Genomic DNA, 25,326 nt, shown 5'->3' with positions numbered 1-25,326 from the left:
CTCCACACAGCAGCACCCAAACCAGACCCATGTCTGCGAGTGGTGTCCCAACACTGTGAGCTCAGGCAGCCGTGTTCCCCACCCAACCTGGAAGGTGCAGAACCTTTTCCTGACACCCAACCCAGCTCCAGCACGTGGGCTGAGCACAGCAAGCCAGGCACGAGCACGTCTCATGGGGCCCCATTCACCCCCCACAGACCCTGAGGAGCAGTGGGAGCTGTGACAGTGTGCCACCAGCTCAGAGGCACTAAACATCAGCGCCATTTGTTTCATTTGCCCTCTGCATACAGACAGCAGGAGGGAGGTGCAGAGCATCAACAAAAGCCACCTCCGCTCCGTGCCTGCAGCCCGGCTGTGCTCAGAAGGGGCTGAGCCCACCGCAGCCCCCTGCACTCACCTCCCACCCTGTGCTCACACTGCAGTGCCAGCTGTGCCACTCTGGCCGCTCCCAGAGCACCTTCCATCCCCACACGAGTGGGGCAGCATCAGCTGGGGGAGAAATGCAGGCAGGGCTGCTGCCCCCCATGCTCCCAGACCCCTCTTCCCCTCCTAGCAGAGCAGGGGCCCCCGAGCCCCCAGCCCACAGCCCCTGCCCTGCCTGGCACAGCCATGGGGCGCACAGTGGCCGTGACTCAGGGCAGAGGCGCCAGCCTTGACACAGCGTCCGAGCCGGGGCCAAACCCAAACAGGTGCCCGGCCCCACGGCAGCCGCAGCTCCTTATCAGACCTTGGCAGCACCACGCGCCCGCCGGGGAGGCTGTTGTGTCTGCAGGGCTGGAGGGAGCGGGAGCACGGGGGAGCGGGGATGTGTGAGCTCTGCAGCCCCAGGGGCTGTTCCTCATCTCTGCCAGGCACGGGGCCTCCAGGTCCCCGATTCCAGCACCGTCCTGCCCCATGAAGAAGGCAGGTGCACCCCACTGCCATGCAGCCAGCACCCCAAGACATTCAACCTCGAGCCCCCACTCTGAGATTCTTTGGGCTCCCAGCTCTGGGTCTTTGTCCTCCTGTGACACCCAACAGCTCCAAAGCCATCACAGCACCTCAGAGGGGCTGTGGGTTCCAGCAACGCAGTGTTGCAGGGGCAGAAGATGCCTCAGAGAGCGCTGCAGCCCCCCAGCTGATGGCAGCTCTTCCGGAGCAGGCGGGCTCTGATGGAGCAGGGGGACAAGGGCTGCATGCATCCCTGGTGGGACGCTGCTCCTTGCCGTGCCAGTGCCCTGCTCCCAGCCAGCGCCTTCCCGCACTCCCTCATGGTTTAACTCCCATTTCCAGGCAGCATCTCCTCCTCCAGACCCCTCTCCCTGACCTGGCTCCCTTCCCACAGCTCCCATGCGCCCTCCCTGCCCCGCACCCTCACAGTAAGCATTCAGCTCCATGCTGGATGCAGCCCGCAGGGCGGGGGTGCTGGGGGGGGAGGGGGCGTGTCGGGGGCCACTGTGATAACAGCAGGGGCTGTGCCAGGGCATCAGGAGCAGACGGCACAGACGAGCGGGATGAACCAGACCCCCCTGTCCTCGGCACCCCGGGGCTGCAGCATGAGGCTGGATACCCCACGCCTCCTCCATGCACTCTGCATCCTCTCAGTGCTGGCCGGGCTTCTGCCCCACGGCACGGCCCAGTGGTTCTACCCACTGGGCTCTGAAGACACCACTCCAGAGCCCAGCACCAGCCCTGCAACCCCCACGCTGCCCACCCTGAGTGGGGAGGAAGGTAGGTGCGCACCCCAAGCTCCCGGATCCGGTGAGGAGGGGACACTCCCAGGCACTGGGAGCAGGGAGCACCTTGCTGCCCACGTCTCCATCCTGCAGACGCTGCTGACGCGGAGCCCACGAAGAAGCTGCCGCTGAGCAAACCCCCGTTGGGAACGGACTCGAGGAGACGGGAGCCCTCTGCCAGGACCAAGGGCCAGGGCCGTGCCCTGCTGCGCACGCGAGCCCAGGTGCCCATCCCTGGCAGGAGCTGCGCCCCAAGGCCCCTATCCCCACCCTGACTCCCCAGCCCACGCCAGGCCTGCTCTTCATCCTTCCCTTATCAGCACCCAGCACAGCACAGCCACAGCAGTGCATCCCACACCAGACTCCATCCTTGGAAATGCTTTCCCCTCTCTGCCCCTTGGAGAGGAGACCCTGGTGCCCCTGCACAGCCCGCAGTGCACAGCACCCCCTGAACCCCACTGGCTGCATGCTGAGCTCTGCCCTTCTGCTCTAGCACAACCACCCCACGGCCACCCCACAGATCTTTGAGGGCAGCGCAGAGGAAGAGGAGTTCCTGCAGATCAAGGTGCAGGGGTGGGGGGGGGACGACGACTGTGGGGGAGCTGTGGAGCAGCCGGGCACGGGGCGGGGATGCAGGGATCTCACTATCAGTGCTCCTCTCTCCTGCACAGACCACACCGAAGGGGCTGCCCCAGCGTGTGCCCATGGCCCCCGGGCTGGATGTGACTCTGCAGGTGAGGGGGGGTTGGTGCCGGTGCCCCCCAACCCCCATCCCCACAGCTCACAGCTCGCTCCCCCCTAGATGCACAACGGCTCCAACTGCATCTGCCCTGCGCGCCCCGGCCCTCCCGGCCCCAAGGTAGGTAGGAGAGGGGTCCTGCGTGGGGCAGAGGGTTTGGGGATCTGTGGGGAGAGACCCCAGGGCTCTTTTCACCTTTTTCTGCTCTGGATTTGGATTCTTGCTTTGGAGTGTGCATTGCAGGGACAGTCCCAGTGTTGGGGCAGGAGCCAGGCTCTGTCTTCATCCCAACAGGGAGAAAAAGGCGACCGCGGTTTCCCCGGGGAGCGGGGCCAGCCAGGGCTGTCTGGGGAGAGAGGGAGGACAGGCAGCCCGGGGCCACCAGGTCACCAGGGGCCTCGGGGCCCCCCTGGACCACCGGGACCTCCAGGGCCACCGGGACCACCGGGTGCTGGGGGAGCCAGGAGTCCACCTGCACCTGCAGCGGTCTCCAAGGAATCAGAGAGAGAGGTGAGAGGTGGAGAGGGGGCACCTGGGCTGGGTGACACGGGGGGGTGATGGAGGGACGGGGGATGATGCCGGGATGGATGGGCAGTGCTGGAGCTGCTGTGGGGTCCATCCTCAGCTGGACCTGTAGGGATGGGCAGGGCAGGGACACAGAGCTGCAGAGGTGGATAGGGGGCCCACGGGACATGATGCTGCCATTCACCATTGCCACTCTCTCCTCTCTCCCTCCACCTAACAGCTGGGAGCAGCCAGCCTCACCGGGAAGCCAGGACCACCCGGTGCCCCAGGGCTGCCTGGCCCCCCTGGCCCCCCAGGCTACCCAGGTCATGAAGGCACTCCAGGGCTCCCTGGGCGGGAGGGGCAGCCTGGCCCCCCTGGCCCACCAGGGGCCGTGGGACCACCTGGGTTCCCAGGGAGTGAAGGAGCTCCAGGATCCCCAGGCCTGGCTGGGCCTGATGGCCCCCCAGGGGCACCGGGACTCCCAGGCACACAGGGACCCCCTGGGGCACCTGGGCACGAAGGGCCCCCTGGCCCCCCGGGACCTGCGTCATTCCCTGGCAAACCAGGGCTCCGAGGAGAGCCAGGATTCCCAGGATCAAAGGTAAAGAGGGATCTCAGAGGGGGTTCCAGCCTTTCCACCCACAGACCCCAGTGGGTGGGCTGGGGCACCGGGATGCACCCAGCTCCATGCTCTGCTGCTGCGGGGCCCCACACTCATGGCCCTGTGTGCTGCATCCCGGCAGGGTGAGAAGGGTGAGCAAGGACTGCCGGGCATGCCAGGGAGCCCTGGCCGCACCGGGGAGATGGGAGCCCCAGGGATGCCCGGTCCTATGGGACCACCGGGGCCACCGGGGGACTACAGGGTGAGCACAGGGCTGGGGGTGCTCAGGGTGGTCGCAGTGCCCAGCGCTCAACCTGCACATCCCCTCATCCCAGTGTGAACCACGCCATGCTGGGCACCATGGAGCCACTGGGCACCACGGAGCAGCTGGGCCACCGGGTCCCAAGGTGAGCAGGGCAGCAGACACTGGGTTTGGGGTGCATAGGGCTGGGATCACCTGCATCAGGGCGCTTATGGGACCGCTCTGCTTTCTTCCAGGGTGAAAAGGGTGATCCAGGAGAGCGGGTTTGTATGGGGTGTTGCACGGGGGGGAGCTGGTGCGGTTATGGGGGTGGGTGAGTTGCACCATCCTCTGCAGCACATGCACACTGCACACCTGACATGTGCCCCTCCTCCCTGCCCTTACCCTGCCTCACTGTGCCCCCCAGGGGTGCTGCTATGGGGAGCCCGGCTGCAAACCAGGCCACCTCCCATTCCCCAGCCCTGGCAGTCAGCCCAGCACCTGGTACCAACCGGTGAGTCCTGGGGTGGGGGTGACGGGGAGTGGGGGGCGGCAAGAGGAGCTCAGCCTCCATCTGCTCGCGTTCCCTTTGCAGCACAGCAAGGAGGAGCCGGATATCTACGGAGCAATCATTCCCCACGTGAGAGATTGCACCCAGCGTGACGTAGAGCCGCCCGCCCCAGGAGCAGCACCAAACCACCCTAAATCTCCACAATGCTCTTCTTGCAGGGTCCCCGAGGTCCCCCCGGTCCGCCCGGTCCCCCAGGCCCCCCCGGAGCACCAGGACTCCTCTACCTCAATGTAAGGCCCTGCACAGGCAGTGCACAGCTCTGTGCCGCAGTGCACACGTGTGTGAGCGTGCAGTGTGAGCTTCTCCCCGTGCATCCTCCTGTTTCTGCTCACAGCGGCTGCACCCCATGCGCGGACAGCAGCCCTGCAAGCAGCCGGTAAGCTCGCTGTCCCCTCCCTGCATGTCACCGCCGTGCACCTGTGTCCCAGCAGCAATAACGGCCCCGTTTGCATTCACAGGCAGCAGGCAGTGCAGCCTGGGCAGTGGGTAAGGGGCTCTCTGGGGATTTGGGTGAACTCCTGTCTGCTTGGAAGCACCTTTTGCAAAGCTTCATGCCCTTGCACCAGGGCTGTGGTGTTGTCCTGGTGTCCCCATAGTGTTGGGGTGCCCTGTGACCTCAACCCTACCCCTAAACCCAACCCCAACCCAACCCCAGTCCTGCCTTTAACCCAAACCCTCCTCAGCTTCTCCAGATGCTGATGTTCCCCGCCCAGAGCCGCTGGAGCCCAGTGCTGACCTCCGGGTGCGTGGGGAGCTGTGCCCATGGGTGACCCTCAATGTGTAGGCAGCTCCCCATGGGCAGGGGGGGGTCAGCTGAGCCCTGACCCCCCTCCATGTCCTTCCCAGCGCCAGACGTGGGTATTCAGGTCTAAGGAGCTGATGCTGAGGTCCGGCAGCTCTATCCCCGAGGGCAGCCTGGTCTACGTGCAGGAGGGGAGCAACGCCTTCCTGCGCACCCCCCGGGGCTGGAGCAGGCTGCTGGTACCGTGCTGGGATGGGGGGTTGGGAGGGAGGACACACAATGTGGCTGGCCCCCCTTAACTGCTCTTCTGCAGCTGGAGGACTCGGAGTCGCTCTTTGTGGGTGATGACCCCTCCGCCTCCACGCCGCAGTACCAGGTGAGGCAAAGGGACAGACCCCCGTGGGGGGGTGCACCGCTGGGACTGCCCTTCCATCTCTGTGCAGGAGGCAAAGCAGGCACAGACACGAGGTCCCAACACAGAGCCACCCTCAGGGGCCCGGGCAGATGCACTGGTGAGCAGAGGGATGGAGGTGGCACCAGGAGACCCCGGGTAGCAGTGGGATGAGGAGGGGGATGCACCCTGGGCACCGTGACTGCTGTCCCCAGGTGTCCCCACTATTGCAGGTCCTGAAGGAGGATGGAGATGGGCTGCCCAGCACCCTGCCGACCACCGTTGCCCCCAGGATGCCTTCTGTAAGCATTGCCCCATTTCCTGGCCCCTTCCAATCCCACAGAGCCCAGGGACACCCCCCCCTCCCGTGTCCGTGGGTCTGTACAGACCTCGATGCCCGACTCAGGGGGCTGCAGTGCCCCATGGGGTGCGGGATGACGGCACGTACCCCAGCAGCCCCGGCCCCCCATGCGCTGCCATCCGCTGTCCCTGTAGCTCCGTCTGGTGGCCCTGAACGTGCCTCTCTCCGGGGACATGAGCGGCATCCGCGGCGCCGACCTGCAGTGCTACCGGCAGTCACAAGAGGCCCGGCTCTACGGCACTTTCCGTGCGTTCCTGTCAGCTCCCAGCCAGGACCTGGCCTCCATCGTCAAGAGGACGGACAGGACCCTCCCCATCGTCAACCTGAAGGCAGGCAGCCCTATCCCCGAGGGCTCAGGGTGTCCCGCAGGAAGCACGGGCTTTCCGCGTGTTTTCCTTCCACCCAGAGATATTGTAATGGGGACAAGGGGCTCTGGGGGGCACTTGCCCCCACCCCCCGCTCAGTGCCTCCCCCACGTCCCCAGGGCCAGCTGCTGGCTCGCTCCTGGAGCTCCCTCCTGCAGAGCCAGGCTGGAGCCGCCCCGCGGGGCCCCATCTACACCTTCAATGGGCGCAACGTGCTGACGGATGCCCTCTGGTGAGTCCTGGTCCCGCACATCCACGGCATCACGCGAAGGTGCAAAGGGCGGGAGGACGGGGAGGGCTCCCCGGGGTTCCCCATCATCCCGTTGCCGCTCGCAGGCCCCGCAGGCTGGCATGGCACGGATCCACGCTGCGGGGCGGCCACGCTCAGCGCCGGGATTGCCAGGGCTGGCGGAGCTCCGGCCCCGGGGACGGCCTGGCGGCCCCGCTGGGTCAGGGCAGGCTGCTGGCCGGGCGGCGGCACAACTGCTCCGAGGCACTGGTCGTGCTGTGCGTGGAGGTCGCCTTCCCGTATCGCCACATGTGGTGACGGCCCCGAGCCCCGGGGGGGGGCAGGGAGCACCGGGAGGACGTCCGTCCCGTCCCTGTGCACAGCCAGCCCCGCACCTCCAGCACCGCCCGTGTTCACGTTTCCCTCAGAATAAAAGATGAGAAAAAGTTGGGTGTTCGGGCCAATGTTGGGCTTCCCTTATTGAAGGGAACCTTTAAGGAAGGGACCTCGTTTGGATGCCGCCAGCTGCACGGAGGGTTGAACGTCACAAGGCCGGGATACGGGGACAGCGCGGGGCTGGGATGCTGCTGCGAGGCTGCGGATATCGCGATGGGGCTGCGGGTGGTGGAGCACCGCGGGGTCACAGCGCAGCTCCGCTACGACAGCGGCAGGGGCAGCGGCACTGCGGGCAGCGCGATGCGTGCGGCAAAGGCAGCGGCGCCGGGGCCACGGGCTGACAAGGCAGCGCTGTGCAGGGGGCCGGTCGTGAGCGCTCCCCCTGTGAGGGCGGCTGCGGGGCAGAGCGGCTCAGCGCCTCTCTGGGGCAGCGCAGGCCGGCCAGCGAGTCCCAGCGCTGCCCAGTGGAGCCCGTCGTCCCCATCCCAGCCCGTCCCTACGGTCCCCACACCGTCCTTCGAACGACTGAGCATGTCCACGGATCCGGCCGCGCAGGGTCCTCCCTTCTCGTTCCTCTATTTGTCTTCCGCTCTGCCCATCAAGCAGTCACCCCTCCTGATTGGCTGCTTTTGAAAGAGCGGAGCTCCTCGCGGCCGACTGGGAGGAGGCAGGGGCGGGCTCTACGCCCCCGTCGCCCTTCAGCGATTGGCGGCTTTCAGGGGGCGGCGCGCGGGGATTGGCGGAGCGTTTCGGCGGGCCCGGCGGAGGTTTGAAACGCGCGGCGCCGTTACCGGCCGCCATCGCTCCGCTCAGCGCCCCGCCGCCATGGAGCTCCTGGACTCCCCGGCGCCGCTCCGAGTGCGTGTGGGGCCGCCGACCCCCGCCCTCCCCGCCCCTCGCTGCCCGCGCTCTCCGGGCGCCCCGTCGCTCCCCGGCCCCGCTCAGCTCCGCTCTCTCCCCGCAGCCCCTGCAGGACAACCCCCGCCTGCCCGCGGCCGATGGCGCCCAGAAGCGGCTCTCTGTGGAGCGCATCTACCAGAAGAAGTCGCAGCTGGAGCACATCCTGCTGCGGCCCGACACCTACATCGGATCCGTGGAGACCGTCACGCAGGTGGGTGCGGGGCCGGGCCGGGCGCGGCCGGCGGTGCCCGGTGTGAATTGTGTCGCATCCTCCTCCTTTTCAGCAAATGTGGGTGTTCGACGAGGAGCTGGGCCTCAACTGCAGGGATGTGACCTTCGTGCCCGGCCTGTACAAGATCTTCGACGAGATCCTGGGTGAGCGCTGCCCGCGCGGAGCCCCACGCAGCACGGCTGTTACAGAGCCCGTTCAACCCCGCGGTTTTCCTTTTAACGCGATTTCGTGGCGTCCTTCCTTGTACCTGGCCAAACGTCTGCCTTGCAAGGAGATATTTGGCAGTCCTGCGATGGGTTTTTGCATTTGTCCCACTGAAAAACCCCATGCGATTCAAACCTTTTGTTACAGTTTATGTCTTTTGTCTTGCTTGTGAACACGCTCTGATTAAAGACCGTCTTTCCCTTCCAGTCAATGCTGCGGACAACAAGCAGAGGGATAAAAGCATGTCCTGCATCAAAGTTACAATCGATCCGTGAGTGCTGGTTCTGTGCAGTGCCTTCCCCGCTCAGCTGGCTCCTTCCCTCACGGCTCTCCTACATCAGTGTGGGTGCTGCAGAGCTCTGTGCCCAGCCCTATTCCTGTTCGTGGGCTGCAAAAGCTTCTTTCCCTGGGTGCTTTCTCGATCTGTCGCAGAGCACAGACTGCTGAGACGCCGCTTTGTGGTTGTTTGTGACTGTGGTGACTTCATGTTTCCATGTTTTCTTGTTCCACCACTGAACACATGCTTTGTGGTGGTCCATTTTATTGGCGCTCTCTGCAGGTCTGAAATGAGGGCTTTCTGTAGACTTGCCCTCCCTCTGCTGGCTGTTGCTGCACTTGCTGAACAGAAATCTGTTCTTGATGAAATGGTGGCCTTTCCCTGGAGATCCTCTGTGTTTGTTCCAGAGCTCAGTCATCTGCAGCCTTACAAACATGCTTTCCCCCTCCTCCAGAGAGAATAACACCATCAGCGTGTGGAACAATGGGAAAGGCATTCCAGTGGTTGAACACAAAGTGGAGAAGGTCTATGTGCCAGCACTCATCTTTGGTCAGCTGCTGACATCCAGCAACTACGATGATGATGAAAAGAAAGTCACAGGTAGGGAACACTGCAGTACATGCAAATAAACCTGGGCAGCCTGACTGGTGTGCTCCAGGAGCTCAAGTACCTGGTGTAATAACTGGTGTTAATTACTTACGGTTTTATAGTGGCTGCAGGGTTTGTGGGACAGTGCTCATTGTTAGTCAGACTTGGTGCTGAAATGAATGAGCTCTCGTTAGTCTGGAGTTCTCTCCAGTGGTTTTGAGCAAAGGTAACAACACAAACATGTTTTCCTCCTAAATCCAGGTGGGCGAAATGGTTATGGAGCCAAACTGTGCAACATATTCAGCACCAAATTTACTGTGGAGACGGCGTGTCGTGAATACAAGAAGTTGTTCAAGCAGGTAGGAATGCTGCTCATTTCAGTGAGGTTGTACCTGAGATTTGCAAATTAGACTTGAGTTTTTCCTATATAAATCTGGGTGTCATTGGTGTGACAAGAATAAACCTGGTCAACAGCTACTGTGCCAACAACTGCGATTCAGACAAATGATGAGATGAGCAGACATAATCAGAATCTAGTTTTTAATCAGTGCTTTTTTCCTTCAAGTATTTAAAACTCCGAAGTCAGCTTGCTGCTGTTAGGAACTGCGCTGGTTTCTTGTGTTTGTTGCACTCAACTCACAAAAACTCTCCTCAGACCTGGACAGACAACATGGGGAAGGCCGGTGAGATGAAGCTGAAGCATTTTGATGGAGAAGATTACACGTGTGTCACTTTCCAACCTGATCTGTCCAAATTCAAAATGACGACTCTCGACAAGGACATCGTGGCTCTGATGTCCCGAAGGGCCTATGATATTGCTGGATCCACAAAGGATGTCAAAGTTTTCCTGAATGGGAAGAGGCTGCCCGTAAGTGAGCATTTAAACAGGACAGAACATCTGTGTTTCTCCTGACATTTAACCAGTGAGATTTTGTTGAAGCCATTTATGCCGTTGCACATGATAAAGTGAAAGCTTGCCAAGCAATTTTCCTTACCAGCTTTTCAGGAGGATGTGCATGAAGTATTTATAGGAGCTGTTACTCCCATATGAGTGGTCTGCTCTCATTTGTAGGTGAAAGGCTTCCGCAGTTACGTGGACCTCTATCTGAAGGACAAAGTGGATGAGACTGGAAATGCACTTAAGGTCATTCATGAGGAAGTGAATTCCAGGTGGGAAGTGTGCTTGACTTTAAGTGAAAAAGGCTTCCAGCAAGTTAGCTTTGTCAACAGCATTGCCACCACAAAGGTAATTCTCTCACTCCTGTGGTCATGTTCACTTCACACTCTTCATTTCCGGCCCTGTTTTGTTCCACTGGAGTCACCTTCAGCTCCTTGGTCTGTTGTCCCGCAGGGTGGCAGGCACGTCGATTACATAGCTGACCAGATTGTGACGAAACTCATTGATGTTGTGAAAAAGAAGAACAAAAACGGAGTTGGAGTGAAACCGTTTCAGGTACGGTGTCAGAATTTCCAATGAAAGAAGCCTTGTATGTGTTCCACGTTAAGCCAACAAAGCGTGTTCTCTCTGCTCAGGTGAAGCAGAGTGCTTTGAGCCAGTAAGGAAGCACTGCGGCTCAGCAGCTGTTAGGTTCTTGTTTAGTAGGAGGGCTGCTGGTGTCTTGACATCCCAAATCACGTGGCTCTCATCAGCCGTCCTAAATTCTGCCAAAAGACATCTAGGAAAGTTCCAGAAACAACCAGCAATCATGGAACTTGTTCTCCTCGCTGTGTGATCCTGACAGCTGGGCCTCAGAAAGAAGGCACTGCTGTTACAGGGAGTGGAGCCTGCAGTTTGCAATGCTCCTCTTGTTTACCTGCAGGTGAAGAACCACATGTGGATCTTTGTGAATTCCTTAATTGAAAACCCAACCTTCGACTCTCAGACTAAAGAGAACATGACTCTGCAGGCAAAGAGCTTTGGCTCGACGTGTAAACTGAGTGAGAAATTTATCAAGGGTGTAAGTATTGCTGCGTGTGGGTAATCAACGTGTCTGTAAAGCTGCAGCCTGTGCTTAGCATGGCAAATACACTGCTTACAAAGGCACGAATTAAAGGAAAAAGTAACTTAAAGCTTTTCCCACGGTTGATTTTGTTCTGTAATTTTGTTTGGGCATTGCAGGCAGTTGGCTGTGGCATTGTCGAAAGTATCCTAAACTGGGTAAAATTTAAAGCTCAGACCCAGCTGAATAAGAAGTGTTCAGCTGTGAAGCACACCAAGATTAAGGGCGTTCCTAAACTGGATGATGCCAATGATGCTGGTGAGTGTTTCACATCAGTTTGTTCAGAAGCAGGGAAGGTTTGCTCACTGCACAAATGAAACGACCATCTTGTAAAGAAAACAGCAGCTTGTGCTCGTTCTGCACTGCAGACCTGTCTGGTTTATGAGTCACCTCACACAACTTGTGCTGTGCCAGCCTGGATTTCACTTCTTAATTTGAAGACTTGGGTTTTTGTTTTTTGTTTTTCAGGCAGCAAGAATTCAATAGATTGTACACTCATCCTGACCGAGGGAGACTCAGCCAAAACGCTGGCTGTCTCTGGGTTAGGAGTGGTTGGTAGAGACAAATACGGAGTATTTCCCCTCCGTGGGAAAATGCTCAACGTCAGGGAAGCTTCTCATAAGCAGGTTAGTGGGAAGACCTGGACCATCGCTGGGAGCTGTGGTGTGCTTTGTCATGCAGTGTTTGTAACTGAGTCCCAGGGCTCTTGATGCTGTAACTCATGAAGGCAGCGGCTGCTCTCACCTCCAGTTTGCCTTTCTGAGCGAGCAGGAATGCTGAGCAAACCTTGTGCAGTGCTTTGCCTGCAGGGAGAGCATTTGTGCTCTGGGTTAGGAGATGTTTGAAACGACCTCGAGAAATGTAAAGATCAGACACTGGATGAGAATTAATGCAATGCTCTGAACAGATGAGACTCTGGAAAGGCGGAGCACAGTTGGATGCCTACACCTGATGGATGTTTTTGCTGCTTTGAGTCTGATAGAAAAGCTTGTATTCCTTGTGATCTTTTCCAGATAATGGAAAATGCTGAAATCAACAACATCATCAAGATTGTGGGTTTACAGTATAAGAAGAATTATGAAGATCGAGAGTCTTTAAAGAGTCTTCGCTATGGGAAGATCATGATCATGACAGATCAGGTTAGGCTGACTGAAATTCAGAGCTGGGAGAAGAAAAAGTGCTGGGATACAGAGGAAAGGGGAGAATCCTGCTGCTGCCATGCTGAACTTTCTGCACTCATCTCTAGCTTTCTGTATCTCAGTGTTTTCAGATAGGAGGGATAGAGGGGGCTGACATTACCAAGTTCCACCTACTGTTTCTGCAGTCTGCTGATACAAAGTGCTTCATGCATTCGTTCACCTCAAATGTGCCTCTTCTTTCTGTTAACTTTCAGTGCTCAAAGCGTGGCCCCTTTGGAGCTGAAAGTGAATGGTTTCAATTCACTGGGATTTGTGTATCTTTATAAACTAACAGCTGGCACTGCCATCAGGGCCCTGGTTAAATTTGTACTTTTCTCCAAAATAAAACCACAAAACAGGATCAAGATGGATCTCATATCAAAGGTTTGCTGATTAACTTCATCCATCACAACTGGCCTTCTCTTCTGAGACACAACTTCTTGGAGGAATTTATTACCCCCATCATTAAGGTAAGGGCTGAGGAGGTACAAAGGTGAAGGGACAGCAGCCTGTTGGCCCACGTCTGCTCACAATTAACACCTTCATTCATTACAGGCCTCCAAAAACAAAGAAGAAATTGCATTCTATAGCATCCCTGAGTTTGAAGAATGGAAAAACAGTACACAGAACTACAACTCGTGGAAAATCAAGTACTACAAAGGTTTGTAGAGAACCTGATGTGGTGAAGGCAAATAAGAATGTTCCTTATTAAATTAGTCCAGCTTCTGCAGAAAGGTTTGGGGTAGGTGGCCTCCGAAATTCACTTCCCTCCTGAACTGTTCTGGGCTGCTGTGTGCTGATGCAAGCTGCCAGGTGCAGAACAACAGCTGGATGGTGAGGAATCTCTTCCAGTTTGTAGGGATTGGTTTCACACATCTACAGAAGTCGCAGACAACAACCTAAAAGTGCAATTGCTGCGTTGTCTTTGATTCCTACACCTCCTGTTGTGATTCCTTACATCCCATTAAATCAAAGCACCTTCATGCTGTACATTGATGTGATTTATTGCAGAGATTAGATACAGTAATGCCTTCCTTGGAAGTGCAACTTAATTTAAGCAAGAAATTAGGATTGACTAGCATTGGTTCTGCAGGTTTGGGTACCAGCACATCGAAGGAGGCTAAGGAATACTTTGCAGATATGGCTAGGCATCGAATTGGCTTCAAGTACTCTGGTCCTGAAGATGATGCTGCCATCACCCTGGTAACTTACACTTGACTTAATTGCTGATTTACTACCTTTGGTATTTTGCTGCTTATTTTCTCTAAAAATGCTCTCAGAGGCCTTTGGGCTTGAGATGGTCTCTTTGTTACCAAGGCTACAGCCTCAGTTTAACCAGCAGAAGCAAATCTGTCCCCGGAGCTCAGGCCAAGAGCACCCTTTCAACGATGGCTTTTAAATATAGCTCAGAACAAACTAACCACTACAAACCAATTGACATTTCAGACACAATAGTAAATATTCCTGCCACATCATGCTGTGTGCTCTGCTGCAGTTTCCTCTGAGCCAAACCCCTCCGTTCCCCTCCAGATGTTTTTTCTCCTGAAATGGTTCACCAGAGGATTCACAACAGTCCCCACTCCTGTGAACTCCACCACCCTAAGGAGACACTGGCTCTCATCTGTTCTCACCTATTAGTGCCAAAAACTGAGCTTTTTTTTAATCCTCTGAAGTGTTAATTAACAAGGAAATCTACTTCAGTTTTCTGTTACTCTGTTAAAATTTCATGCAGTTAAACCTGGCTGCTGTGTCTCTTACAGACTGGTGGAAATCCAATGTGTTCAGCCCCAAGGATCTGTTACTGCACTTAGGCTGCTAAGTCAGCCTGCTGCCCGTGTTCTTCTCCTGCTGAAACTCCTGTGTGCTTTCCTTTTCTTGGTGTTCCAGGAGGGCACAGAGCGTCCCACAACTGAGCCATTTCTCATTTTGCACCACAGGCCTTTAGTAAGAAGAAGGTAGAAGAGCGAAAGGAATGGCTGACCAACTTCATGGAGGATCGAAGGCAGCGGAAGCTGCAAGGCCTGCCAGAGGTAAAAGGTTTTTGTGCATGAAGGAACTTGGTTCCCTGTCTCCTTGTTCTCAGTTAATTCTGGCAAGCCAGGGCTGTAAGCAGTGCAGTTGCTGGGCTACAGGATCCGTAACGGTTTGGGATTTTGCAGATCTGCTTCTCCTTTTTGCATTGTATTCATATAACCTCAGTGTCAGGGAGCCAATCCTTCTTTTCCTTTCTAACTCTTTCAAATTACTTTATTCAAAAGGGAAATGACAACTTGAGCACAACTGGGGCAATGTGCTTCAGGGGAAGCATCGTTTTGTTTTTCCATGCTGGGAATGTCATCACTTAACTGTGTTTACCTGCAGTCTTACCAGCAGCCTCCATTTGAGTGAAACCAGCTAAGTGTGAGCCAAGAAACAGGTCGAGCCTTGTTAAAATTAAAGAGCTCTTGCGTTTGTTTTCCTTAGGACTATCTGTATGGGAAGGACACTAATTACCTGACATACAACGACTTCATCAACAAGGAGCTGGTCCTGTTCTCAAACTCAGATAATGAAAGATCCATCCCGTCTCTGGTTGATGGTAAGTTATTTCAGGGCAGTGATTCCATGCAGGGCTTTCCCAAAATGTACCCAGGGAACGGCCTGCTGTGTCCTGCACAAGTGGGAATCTGGTGACTTTTCAGGGTCGGTGTTCTGAACTCCAACTTCTACCTTCCAAGTGCTTTTAACCTTCGGCTTCAATGTCTTTCCTGCTCTGTGCTTAACTCTGGTGGTGCAGGATCTTTAGGTCTCTAAGTTGCTGTGAGTCTCTAGAGAGCAGAAGCAAGTGAAACACATTGCGTGTTGGAAACACAAGGTTGCCTTTTGCTGCGCAGGTTTGAAGCCAGGCCAGAGGAAAGTTCTGTTCACGTGCTTCAAAAGAAACGACAAACGGGAGGTGAAGGTGGCTCAGCTGGCTGGCTCTGTAGCTGAGATGTCCTCGTACCACCATGGTGAGGTAGGAGCCCGCGCTCACTGTGCCTTAAAAAAGAGCAGAGAGATTTCAGTTTCATGAGATCGGCCGCTCTGCCGTCTCACCACCCGATGGGCCGCGTTGTGTGAGGAAGCGGAACGAGAAAAACCTGCTTTATTTGTGATGGATTTGGGAGGACACCTTTTATGAGCTGAATTTATCTTCCCTATCGGTTCTGTTCTTAGTGTAAACTTTACCTTTAATGCTGTCCTTTCAGTGAAGAATTACACCTTTTTATCTGTCCTGCAGGCATCGCTGATGATGACCATCATAAACCTCGCTCAGAACTTTGTGGGCAGTAACAACCTCAACCTGCTGCAGCCCATCGGCCAGTTTGGCACAAGGCTGCACGGTGGGAAGGACTCTGCGAGCCCTCGATACATCTTCACCATGCTGAGGTTGGCACTGCAGGGTTCTTACAGCCTTGAGTGTTTGCAGCATTGCTGCAAGACTCGATGTAACGGCATTTAAAACGAGAAGCAATGTTTTTCCCTTAAAGCCTCTAGAACTGCACCCTTTGAATAGAAAAGATCAGCCACGATTTGTGGGACTTGGGTTCTACATCCAGATGTGTAAACTTGATCTGCTGTCCTACATATCCGATAGGAATAGCATGGAATAGTAGAAATGAGAGCAAAACCAGTGTGAGGAGACTTTTGGGTAGGATGAAAAATGACCTTGAATTGAGAGAGTTGTGTTCTGGTATCCTGAAGGACCAGAGGGAATGGCTTCAAGCTACGGCAGGGGGGATTCAGGCTGGACATGAGGAAGTATTACTTTTCAGAAAGGGAGATCAGGCACTGCAATGGATGCCCAGGGAGGTGGTGGAGTCACCGAGCCTGGGGCTGTTCAAGGAAAGGCTGGATGTTGTGTTGAGGGACATGGTTTGGTGGGAGCTGTTGGGAACAGGTGAATGGTTGGACTGGGGGAGCTTTTAGGTCTTTTCCAACCTTGGTGATTCTATGATTCTGTGAAGCGCAGTGTGGTGTCTCCTTTATCAAAGTACAAACTTCAGGGGTTGCACAGTGACAAGTAGGGGCTGATGAGACTGCTCAAGATGCAGCTCTCATTTGAGTGTTGCTCCAGAAGCCTGGTTTCCTCACAAAGACCTGGGCTGGTTCATATGGAAAGAAACACACCGTGATTTATTTGTTTGATCTGACTTTGGGGTTCTTTTTACATTGCAGGCATTGCTGTGTAACGAGGCTTTGGGCCCGCGTTCTCTGTTCTCTTGTAGCCCGCTGGCACGGCTGCTGTTCCCACCGGTGGATGACAATGTCCTCAGGTTCCTCTATGATGACAACCAGCGTGTGGAGCCGGAGTGGTACATGCCCATCATCCCCATGGTGCTGATAAACGGGGCAGAAGGGATTGGCACCGGCTGGTCCTGTAAGATCCCCAACTTTGACATCAGGGAGACTGTGAACAACATCCGTCGTCTGCTGGATGGCAACGAGCCGCTGCCGATGGTAGGTGATGGATTTAAGGCACCATGACTCCTGTGGTGGTTTATTCAGCAGCTACTGAAGCGTATGATGCTTTTTTGAGTGCTTGCAATGCAGTGTTTCCCTGTGTGATGTGGTTTAGTGCTTGTGGTGGCAGTGGTGTTGAGGAGAGGGTTGGACTGGATGATCTTAGAGTTTGTTTCCAACCTTGTGATTCTATGATTCTATGATTCTTTTCTGCTTAGCTTCCCAGCTACAAGAATTTCAAAGGCACAATAGATGAGCTGGGACCTAACCAGTATGTGATAAGTGGTGAAGTGTCTATCCTTGATTCCACGACCATTGAAATCACTGAGCTGCCTGTCAGAACGTGGACACAGGTAACAAATGCTGAGTTTGCCCTGTAAAGTAAGAAGTGATTATTAGTGTTTATTGGCTTTCCAGTGGGTCTGACTTGGATTCTTTTCTCAGACCTACAAAGAGCAAGTCCTGGAGCCGATGCTAAACGGGACTGAGAAGACCCCCCCACTGATCACAGACTATAAGGAATACCACACTGACACCACAGTGAAGTTTGTAGTGAAGATGAGTGAGGAGAAGCTAGCTGAAGCTGAAGCAGTGGGGCTGCATAAGGTCTTCAAACTCCAAACAAATCTAACATGCAACTCTATGGTACGTAATGGCTTTTGCTGAAGAGAGTTTTGGTTTACCTCAGTTATGTGTCCAGTTGCAGCTCCTGCTTCTCATGAAAATATTCCTTCTCAGCAACCTGGTGACTTGGGGTTCCCTGATAGCACTGGGTTTAAGCCAGCTTTCTAAATTCACCTTTAAAGGCTAAAGAGACTGACCTGGCAGTGGGTCCCACATGGGGTGGGTTTGCCTGCAGGTGTCAAAGTGATCCAAAGTCTCACAGCATCCTTTGCTGTGCCAAGGCCACACCTCTGAACGTCCAGGCAGTGTGTGATGTTTGCAAGAAACGGATCCACCAAGTAGCTTTGAGATTCAAGGAACAGTTGCTCTGCTACGTTTTTAAGTACTTAGAAGTTCTAAAATTGTCTGTGCTGCTGCGCTTGCGAGCAGAAATAATTTCTGAACCAACACTAGGGTTTAAAATGGGTTGGTTGATAAATCAGCTGTAGGATCACAGCTGTGTCATGTCTGACTTCCAGTGGTTTTGTTAATCAGTTCCACGGTCATCGCGGCCCCGCTCTTCCCTCCAGGTTCTCTTTGACCACGTGGGCTTTCTCAAGAAGTACGAGTCTCCCCAGGACATCCTGAAGGAGTTCTTCGAGCTCAGGCTGCGTTACTATGGATTGAGGAAGGAGTGGCTCCTTGGGATGCTGGGAGCAGAGTCTGCGAAGCTGAGCAGCCAGGCTCGATTCATCCTGGAGAAAATAGATGGCAAAATTGTGATTGGTAACGTGCTGCTCTTGGGCTTTTGGAACTGGGAGAACTGGGAGCTCGTGAGCCCTCAGCCCCACTCTGGCTTTTCACAAAACACCAGAGCTCATCTTTCTGTTCTCGTAACATCAGAGGAAAATGCTTCATAGGACGCCCTTTATAGAGTTATGCACGTGTAAATTACAGCAGAGTGCTCTTACAGCTTTCCTACGGTGCGTTTGGCACTGTTTTAAAAGTATAAATGTAGGGAAAAAGTACTGGGGGGGCTGGAAAGGGTTTCCAGTTGGTTTGGGTTTTCCATTCCAGTGAATTCTTAGGAGCCTGTCTCTTTTCTGCATTATCTTTGTGAGACTGCAAAATGTCCCGAGTCGTGTTTGCAGTGAAGCTGAGTTTCAAAGTTAGCAGACAGCCGAGCTCACAGCATCTGAGCATCATGAGCTGGAAAAAGAAGCAGATCTTTGTTTGCAGCACTTGCGCTTCTCAGCCTGCAGGGCAGCCTGTATTTCACTTGCGTGGATGCGGAGCACAGCTGGACGAAGGGTCATGAGATGCTCTGTGGTTGGTGCCTGCAGGGCGCCCAGAGATCCTGCAGCCTGTGTCTGTTTGACTCGAGAAGGGAGAGAATTCCCCTGAAATGCGTTTCCTTGGCTTGCTGCAGGAAGCAGCTCCGAGGCTGACAGAGCTGCTTTCATTTGTATTTGTGCCTCGTGGATGATTGCTGCTGCGACATTGGGAAGAACGAAAATGCAGCTGCAGCGTTTCCATTGGTTGGGACATTTATAGAATAAATCTCCCAAGTGGTGCCTGATGAGGCTCCTGCTGTACTGAAGCCTTGAAGTCACATCAGGGCTTTTTCCCCCACCTGCCTGTTATCATCAAGCCATTCTGATACCATCGCAGCTCCTTCTCCTCCCACCAAATTCAGATCCTATTTAGGGCAGGGGAAATGCATGTATGGAAATGAAGGAGCAAATGTTTAAAGTGCTCCAGCAGGTGTTCCTGACAGGCGTGGGAGAAATGCTGAGCTAACAAATCACCTCCAAAATAGCAATTTTTGGGTGTTATTTTAAGATCTGCCCCGTGTCCCAGCTCCAATTAGGAAAGGCTGTTTAGAGCCATAGAGGATGCTGAGCTGTTTTAACTGCTGGAGTCAAAACGTAAAGATCACCTGTCTTTCCTAGCAGGGCTGTCGTGGCACTGATGGCAACTCTGAAATGTCTGTTCACAGAAAACAAGCCCAAGAAGGAACTGATTCAAGTTCTTATCCAAAGAGGATACGAATCGGATCCGGTGAAGGCCTGGAAGGAACTGCAAAACAAGGTAATACTTGAGCCATCAATTCACTGTCAGTTCATAGGAAGAAGCACAAGTTGCTTTGCCATGTGGAGAACTCAAGAGCTCGGGTGTCTGATGGGGAAAGCGAGACAAAAAACCTTTATTCTGTCATTCAGAGGCACTGAGCAGAGTGGTGACACCCATCCAGCAGTGCCAAATCCTACTGCTTCCCTTCCCAGGGCTTTTTAAGGGCTCTGCTCTGCCATTGTGACACAGCTGTAGTGAAAGGGCAGCGAGGAAAACGAGAGTTGTTAAGCAGCCTGAGGAGAACTTGGTCTCTTGAGACAGAGGCCAAACAGGGCAGAGCAAAAGAGCTTTGAAGAATTCTTTGCAGTTGGACTCCTCTGTGTGGTAGCAGCTTTTGGGCCATAGTTCCTTCTCTATCCATTTCTGAGCTGTGCTGTACAGGTCCAGCACACTGAGCACATGGCAGCCCCATGGTTGTATGTGGCTGTGTTTGCAGACCATGATTGATTGAATTCTCATTCAGGAGGAGGAAGAAGAAGGAGATGAGAGTGACAAAGAATCAGCTGCAGCTACTGGGCCGGATTTCAACTATCTTCTCAACATGCCCCTCTGGTACCTGACCAAGGAGAAGAAAGATGAGCTCTGCAAGCAGAGAGATAACAAAGTATGCTCCTTATTTTCTTTTAGAAGCATTACATTGTCTGGGTTAAGCTATGTTGGCTCACTCATGGCTCTCACCTGTGATTCGCTTTAGGAAAAGGAGCTGGAAGACTTGAAGTGCAAGAGCTCCTCTGACCTGTGGAAGGAAGATCTTGCTGCCTTTGTTGAAGAACTTGATGTATGTCAGTGGTTCTGTGAGATGACTCCCTTATCCAGTGGTTAATTGAATTCTTTGCTGTAACAGGGAACTACAAGTGGAAGTTTGTATGTCTTGCATTAAGTTCACTCCAGTAGGGGAATTAAAGCTTTCTTTGCCTTCCTAGGGTAGGGTAGGAATACCTGCTGTGGGGCAGGCAGTCAAACCACCAAGGAGGCTGTGGGAAGGAAGTCAGTGATCAATGAAGAGGAGTTCTAAGCGAGCCTGAGGGGAAAGCAGGAAAAATAGCAGAGAGGGAAGCTTTGTTTAAACTGATGATAGGAATTCTGTCAGCGAGTTCAGAGGGTTTTCCTGCACAGGCTGTGATGGTGGGGGTTTTCCAGCAGGACGTTGGTTCTTATTCTCATGGCTGTGTCACTTCATGTTCAATTCTGCAGGCAGTGGAAGCCAAGCAAATGCAGGATGAAATGGCAGGGATAACTGGCAAACCTTTAAAGGCAAAAGGAGGGAAACAAGGAGGGAAGCAGAAGGTGACAAAGGCACAGCTGACAGAAGTGATGCCTTCACCTCATGGCATCAGGGTTGTTCCTCAGATCACTGCAGAAATGAAGGCGGAGGCAGAGAAGAGAACTAAAAGGAAGATCAAGGTGAGAGGTGCTCCAAACACTTCTGTTCCATCCTCTCCAGCACAGCCCTGTAGAAGCACCTTCTTGTTAGCTGAACTTGGTGCTGTTCAGCTTTCTGCAGCCTAGAAAACAGAAATATCCCTACAGCTGTCATCAGGTGCTGCTCCTTTCCTGCAGCTTTAGATTCCATCTCACAGCTTTTCCAGTTACATTCCTGCTGTTGATTTAAGCCACCCTGTTTGAGTCCTGCATCCTCAGCAGGCCCTGAGGCCGTGCTGCCAGCACACAGAGGCAGCCCCAAAGCACATCAGTGTGGGCACAAGGCTCCTGTTTTGGTTGTGTTGGGTTTGCACTGTCAGTCCCCTGACCTGGGGAACACTTGCCCGATTTCCTTGGCAGCAACCAATTTCAGACCGTCTGTTTCACAAACTCAGACTTTTTACACTGCCAACTCCTGGATGTACAAACAAACTTCTTTCCGTGCCTCTTCCAGTTGTGAGTTAACTTCCCACCTACCTGACAGTATCTGCTTTTATCTTCAGAGTGAGAAAAATGAATCTGATGAGAAACAAGAAGGAAACTCATCTGGGGATAAAGAGCCCTCAAGCCTTAAGCAGCGATTGGCACAGAAGCGTAAAGCCGAGCAAGGTAAACGTGTGTGCAGCTCCACCACGGGAAGAGAGGGGAGGGCGGCTGCTTCTCTGCCTCTTCCCAAAGGCTGAGTGGCACCCAGGGTTGGTGTGTATGGAAAAATGGGCGAGGGAGACGAGATGTGAAGAGATCCTGGCCACGCTGGTGGCACGGTCACTGCTTCTCTGGGCCGTTGGAGCCTCTGAGTGCAGTGCTGTATTTCTGAGCTGAGCTCCAGCGACTCGACGGCACGTGGAGGTCGGGGCTCAGCCCTTCCCCGTGTTTTCCAGGCCCCCAGAAGCAGACCACTCTGCCCTTCAAACCTGTGAAGAAAATGAAGCGCAACCCCTGGTCGGATTCAGGCTCTGACTCGGAGTCGGGTGACTTTGAGGCGCCTTCCAAACGAGAGCGAGTGCTGCGCCAGGCGGCAGGTGAGCGGCGCAGGGCTGTGCGGAGGGCTCCCAGGAAGCAGCTCTAAAGGCTCATTTATCTTCCTTTATGGAGCAATCAAATGTGTCTGACCTGGGAGTAGATCTGCACAGCGGTTTTTCAAGGGAAAGCAGAGAAGAAATTATTGTTTTACATCGGGCAGATTTCTTAGCAAATCAAATGTGTTCTTGCCGAGTGAGCCCAGAAAACACCAGCAGCCTGCAGTCTCCTCACTGTCATCCTCAGTATCTGCTTGGTTTTGAGTCTTTTTAAATTAATAACTACATCTCAAATACTGGAAAGGAAGTGGAGCTGCTTAATACCAAGTGTGTAAAATGATATCTGTGTTATTTCATCAGCCAAAATCAAGCCCATGGTCAATTCAGACTCGGATGCAGATCTTAACAGCTCAGATGAGGAGTCTGAGTATCAAGGGAACGACGGAAGCAACAGTGACTCAGACACAGACTGGAAAAAGAAGCCTCCCAAGCCCAAAGCTGCCCCAAAGTGAGTATTTCTTCATGCAGGCACTGGAGGTGGGCTGTGCTCACTGCTAACATGATGTAGTAATAGTGACAGGAATAACGGCTTTTGTGTTGTAGGGAAACCACAGAGAAAAAAGCTAAAGCTCCCAAGGAGAAGCCACTGCCAGATGCTGTCCCTGGTGAGTCCAGCTCCTTCCAAACCTTTCTCATTTCCCTCTGCCAGCACAGTTTGCTGGCTGCTGATCTCTGTGTAATGCCAGCAAGGGCAGATATCAGAGTCGCACCACGCAAAGAAACTGATGCTGGAGTGCGAGCTGGTGTTGCTGCCCAGGATTCTGTCTGCTTCCAGCTTCTCTTTGTGATTATTCTGCTTTTTGATAGCTGTCATAAAGCATTTCCTTCTGCTCCGGTGTTTACAGCCAGCGTAGATCCGTTAGCTGCTTCAGACCTGCTTCCTCCTTTCTCTGTTCAGTTCGAGCCCAAGATGTCGCTCCTGGAAGTGTGAGTCAGGATCCTGCAGCTCCTCCTGTCCCCATGCCTCGCACTCAGGCCGTGCCAAAGAAGCCTGCAGCAGCTAAGAAGGGCAGCACTGCCAAGGGTAAGGCAAAGCTGGGCTCTGAGCTCTGCAGTCACTGAAGGTAATTCTGGGGTAGCAGTTATTCCTGTGGGAAACAGGCAGTGCTTCAGTCAGGAGTTTGGAGGAGTTCAATTCATCAGAGATCTGCCTTCAGGCGCTGCCACTCAGAAGCGCTTTGCTCATTTCAATTTAGTTTGGAGATGTGCTGTTAGAAAATGTCAAAATACAGGTGAGAAACCTCAACAGCTGCTCAGAGTGAGGTGGGAAAGACGTTCCTTGCCTGAGCAAAAGTGCTGAAGCTGTAAGATTGGTTACACGGCTTTGAGCCTTCAGAACTCCTCTGCTGGCAATGCTCTGTGAATGGCTCTGGGGGTGTTTTAATGCAGGGCACTCAGTGCTCTGGAGCCTCGTTCACAGCCTCAGCAAACTGCTGCTTAGTTTGGGGAGAGCCGTGCTTCCAGGTGAGGGGAGCTGAGCGCCGAGCTGGCAGGCAGCACCTGTGCTGGGAGTGAGAGCAGGAGATGAGAGGCAGCAGAATAAGGGCTCGAACACGGCGCTGTGTTTCAGATAACCAGCCGTCCATCGTGGATATGCTCACCAAGAAGAAGGCGGCACCAAAGCCCCCAAGGGCAGCACCGAGGGAGGAGCTCCCACCTCCTGAAGCTGCAGCCAAGAAGCCCGGTGCCCCCAGGGGGCGGAAGGCTGCCAAGAGGCTGTCGAGTTCATCTGATTCAGACTCGGATTTCGGCTCAAAGCCTTCCAGATCCGTCGCAGGAAAGGTTGGTGCTGAGGGGGCACTGCAGTGCGTTGTGCTGCTCTGCTGGGAGAGCGGGCTGGGAGCAGAGCTCATCTCATCCCCAGATGGGGAGCTGGGTGAGAAGGGCCCTGCTCTGAGCTCAGCTGATTCAATGCTCCGCTTCCTTCTGTCCAGAAACCCAGGCAGGACGTCGATGACCGCGGCGCGGATCTGAGTGCAGGCGGCCCTGCAGCAGCTGCACCCCGCAGTCGGCCTGGGCGCCTCAAGAAGCCCGTCCAGTACCTGGAGTCCTCTGACGAGGAGGACATGTTCTGAGTTTTTATCATGTTTTAAACTGTTGGGCCACAGACTGGCAGTGAGCAGAGCTCATGGCAGAGCTCCTGCAGCCAAGGAACCCGCATCTCAGAGTAGGAATCTTTGCTAATTTAACCTCAAAAGTGTTGGATGCAAGTGAATACAGAATATTTTTCTAGGTTTAGGATAATTCAGAGTTGTTTATAAACAGGAGCACCTGCTGCCCTTTCTCCCAGCTAGTGCTGACGTGTTTCCCTTTTCCCCGTCAGCCGGCTGCAGGCCCTGGTAAGTCTTCTGACTCATTACAGTCATTTTAATTGCAAGACACATTTGTGTATCTTAAGTCCTGTAAGTTATATAGATGTTCCCCTTTTTAGATACCTTTAAAATAATAAAATATTTTAGCTTTTAACTCCACAACCAGAGACTTGCCGTGTGCCCCAGTAGCTCCGTTTCTGCCATGCTGACTTTTAGCCTTTGGCTTTTTCAATCCAGCTTTGGTAACGGAGGTCTGTGCAGGCTTCTCTCCACGCTGTGCTGCGGTGCACTTTTATCTCCTGACCAGCTGCCACAAAGCCCACAGCTCAGCCTGGGCTCAGGGCTGCTGTGCAGGGAGCCCAGCACTGCTGGGCAGGCAGGCGTTCCTCCCTCAGGCTCTTTGTGCTGTCCTGAAGGGACGCAGGCTGGTTATTGCAGTGCGCTGGTTGGAAAGCAGCAGGTCCCCATGCTGGGCTTCTGTGCTGCCACACTCTGCGCAGGGAACGCGGTGCAGAGCAGCTCTCAGCAGCGTGGAGCTTCTCGTGCCAGTCTGGACCTGAGGGCAGCTCTTCCTTCCCCTCTGCTGGGAGCTGTGGCACCCCAGCACAGCTCCTGTTTTGTGTTCCTCAGCAAAAGCAGGGCAGGGTTGCCTTCCTCTTCCCCTCAGCAGTGCTTTACTGGAGTATGGCCGGTTGTGCTTTGCTTCTCTGAGGGGCTGAGTGATGTTTCTTAACTGTCTGTAAATATTTTGTGTTTTTCTGTCGTTCTTGTCACTAAACTGTCCTTTTAAATATTGACGTAATAAAAGTTTTTCTACTCGAGCTTTGTTCAACAAAAAGGAGTTGTCCCCTTCTGTCCCTCACCCTTCACCAGAGCCCTGCCTTCTCCCTCCTTCCTCCTCAGCAGTATTCTAAAGCTGTCTCACAACTACAGCAAATGCGTCCCAATTCCCAGCTCCTTCATTGAGCTGCAGCTGAGCTGAGCTGCTCTGGGCGCTGGGCGCTGGGTTGGACGTGGAGCTGCGTGCGGCTCTGTGCCCAACGATGGGAAGGGAGATG

At 54.2% G+C, this 25,326-nt stretch overlaps 3 protein-coding genes across 3 annotated transcripts; all 3 read left to right on the top strand.

The window, feature by feature from the left end:
- Positions 1 to 1,482: 1,482 nt before the first annotated feature.
- On the top strand, positions 1,483 to 5,254 carry LOC122192581 (collagen alpha-2(I) chain-like). The gene is made up of 17 exons (XM_042893176.1): positions 1,483 to 1,710; positions 1,809 to 1,939; positions 2,209 to 2,280; positions 2,387 to 2,449; positions 2,518 to 2,574; positions 2,749 to 2,964; positions 3,276 to 3,562; positions 3,705 to 3,824; positions 3,898 to 3,969; positions 4,061 to 4,087; positions 4,231 to 4,317; positions 4,399 to 4,443; positions 4,533 to 4,604; positions 4,709 to 4,750; positions 4,833 to 4,860; positions 5,058 to 5,116; positions 5,221 to 5,254. Exons 1-17 carry the CDS (start codon positions 1,494 to 1,496, stop codon positions 5,252 to 5,254), a joined length of 1,629 nt encoding a protein of 542 aa, XP_042749110.1. The 5' UTR covers positions 1,483 to 1,493.
- Positions 5,254 to 6,780, top strand: LOC122192580 (collagen alpha-1(XV) chain-like). The gene is made up of 7 exons (XM_042893175.1): positions 5,254 to 5,355; positions 5,430 to 5,492; positions 5,560 to 5,628; positions 5,741 to 5,809; positions 6,003 to 6,197; positions 6,353 to 6,465; positions 6,570 to 6,780. Exons 1-7 carry the CDS (start codon positions 5,254 to 5,256, stop codon positions 6,778 to 6,780), a joined length of 822 nt encoding a protein of 273 aa, XP_042749109.1.
- A 291-nt stretch (positions 6,781 to 7,071) lies between these two features.
- Positions 7,072 to 25,089, top strand: TOP2A (DNA topoisomerase II alpha). The gene is made up of 35 exons (XM_042893177.1): positions 7,072 to 7,242; positions 7,823 to 7,969; positions 8,043 to 8,133; positions 8,402 to 8,465; positions 8,926 to 9,071; positions 9,321 to 9,418; positions 9,715 to 9,927; positions 10,132 to 10,305; positions 10,411 to 10,512; positions 10,880 to 11,017; positions 11,179 to 11,317; positions 11,528 to 11,685; positions 12,073 to 12,198; positions 12,597 to 12,707; positions 12,793 to 12,898; positions 13,331 to 13,440; positions 14,175 to 14,267; positions 14,701 to 14,815; positions 15,111 to 15,232; positions 15,497 to 15,645; positions 16,485 to 16,716; positions 16,938 to 17,072; positions 17,164 to 17,364; positions 17,913 to 18,108; positions 19,322 to 19,413; positions 19,919 to 20,059; positions 20,150 to 20,233; positions 20,650 to 20,859; positions 21,381 to 21,486; positions 21,759 to 21,899; positions 22,257 to 22,404; positions 22,500 to 22,561; positions 22,855 to 22,980; positions 23,527 to 23,738; positions 23,891 to 25,089. Exons 1-35 carry the CDS (start codon positions 7,072 to 7,074, stop codon positions 24,029 to 24,031), a joined length of 4,800 nt encoding a protein of 1,599 aa, XP_042749111.1. The 3' UTR covers positions 24,032 to 25,089.
- The last annotated feature ends 237 nt before the right edge of the window (positions 25,090 to 25,326 follow it).

Source organism: Lagopus leucura, unplaced genomic scaffold (genome assembly GCF_019238085.1).
Source record: "Lagopus leucura isolate 7727_CA_CO unplaced genomic scaffold, USGS_WTPT01 259-10_obj-0_obj, whole genome shotgun sequence".
In the NCBI taxonomy this organism is placed as follows: domain Eukaryota; kingdom Metazoa; phylum Chordata; class Aves; order Galliformes; family Phasianidae; genus Lagopus; species Lagopus leucura.
The sequence above is the reverse complement of the archived record's forward strand: the minus strand, read 5'-3'. Positions and strand labels throughout refer to the sequence as shown.

Excerpts from the sequence above, each read along its gene's own strand:
- LOC122192581 (XM_042893176.1), top strand. The coding sequence starts at position 1,494 with ATGAACCAGACCCCCCTGTCCTCGGCACCCCGGGGCTGCAGCATGAGG. Across the intron at positions 2,450-2,517 it reads GGCTGGATGTGACTCTGCAG|ATGCACAACGGCTCCAACTG; the intron begins GTGAGGGGGGGT and ends GCTCCCCCCTAG. Across the intron at positions 3,825-3,897 it reads GGCCACCGGGGGACTACAGG|TGTGAACCACGCCATGCTGG; the intron begins GTGAGCACAGGG and ends CCCTCATCCCAG.
- LOC122192580 (XM_042893175.1), top strand. The coding sequence starts at position 5,254 with ATGCTGAGGTCCGGCAGCTCTATCCCCGAGGGCAGCCTGGTCTACGTG. Across the intron at positions 5,810-6,002 it reads TTGCCCCCAGGATGCCTTCT|CTCCGTCTGGTGGCCCTGAA; the intron begins GTAAGCATTGCC and ends CTGTCCCTGTAG. Across the intron at positions 6,466-6,569 it reads GTGCTGACGGATGCCCTCTG|GCCCCGCAGGCTGGCATGGC; the intron begins GTGAGTCCTGGT and ends TGCCGCTCGCAG.
- TOP2A (XM_042893177.1), top strand. The coding sequence starts at position 7,072 with ATGGGGCTGCGGGTGGTGGAGCACCGCGGGGTCACAGCGCAGCTCCGC. Across the intron at positions 14,816-15,110 it reads CATCCCGTCTCTGGTTGATG|GTTTGAAGCCAGGCCAGAGG; the intron begins GTAAGTTATTTC and ends TTTGCTGCGCAG. Across the intron at positions 22,562-22,854 it reads ACTGCCAGATGCTGTCCCTG|TTCGAGCCCAAGATGTCGCT; the intron begins GTGAGTCCAGCT and ends TTCTCTGTTCAG.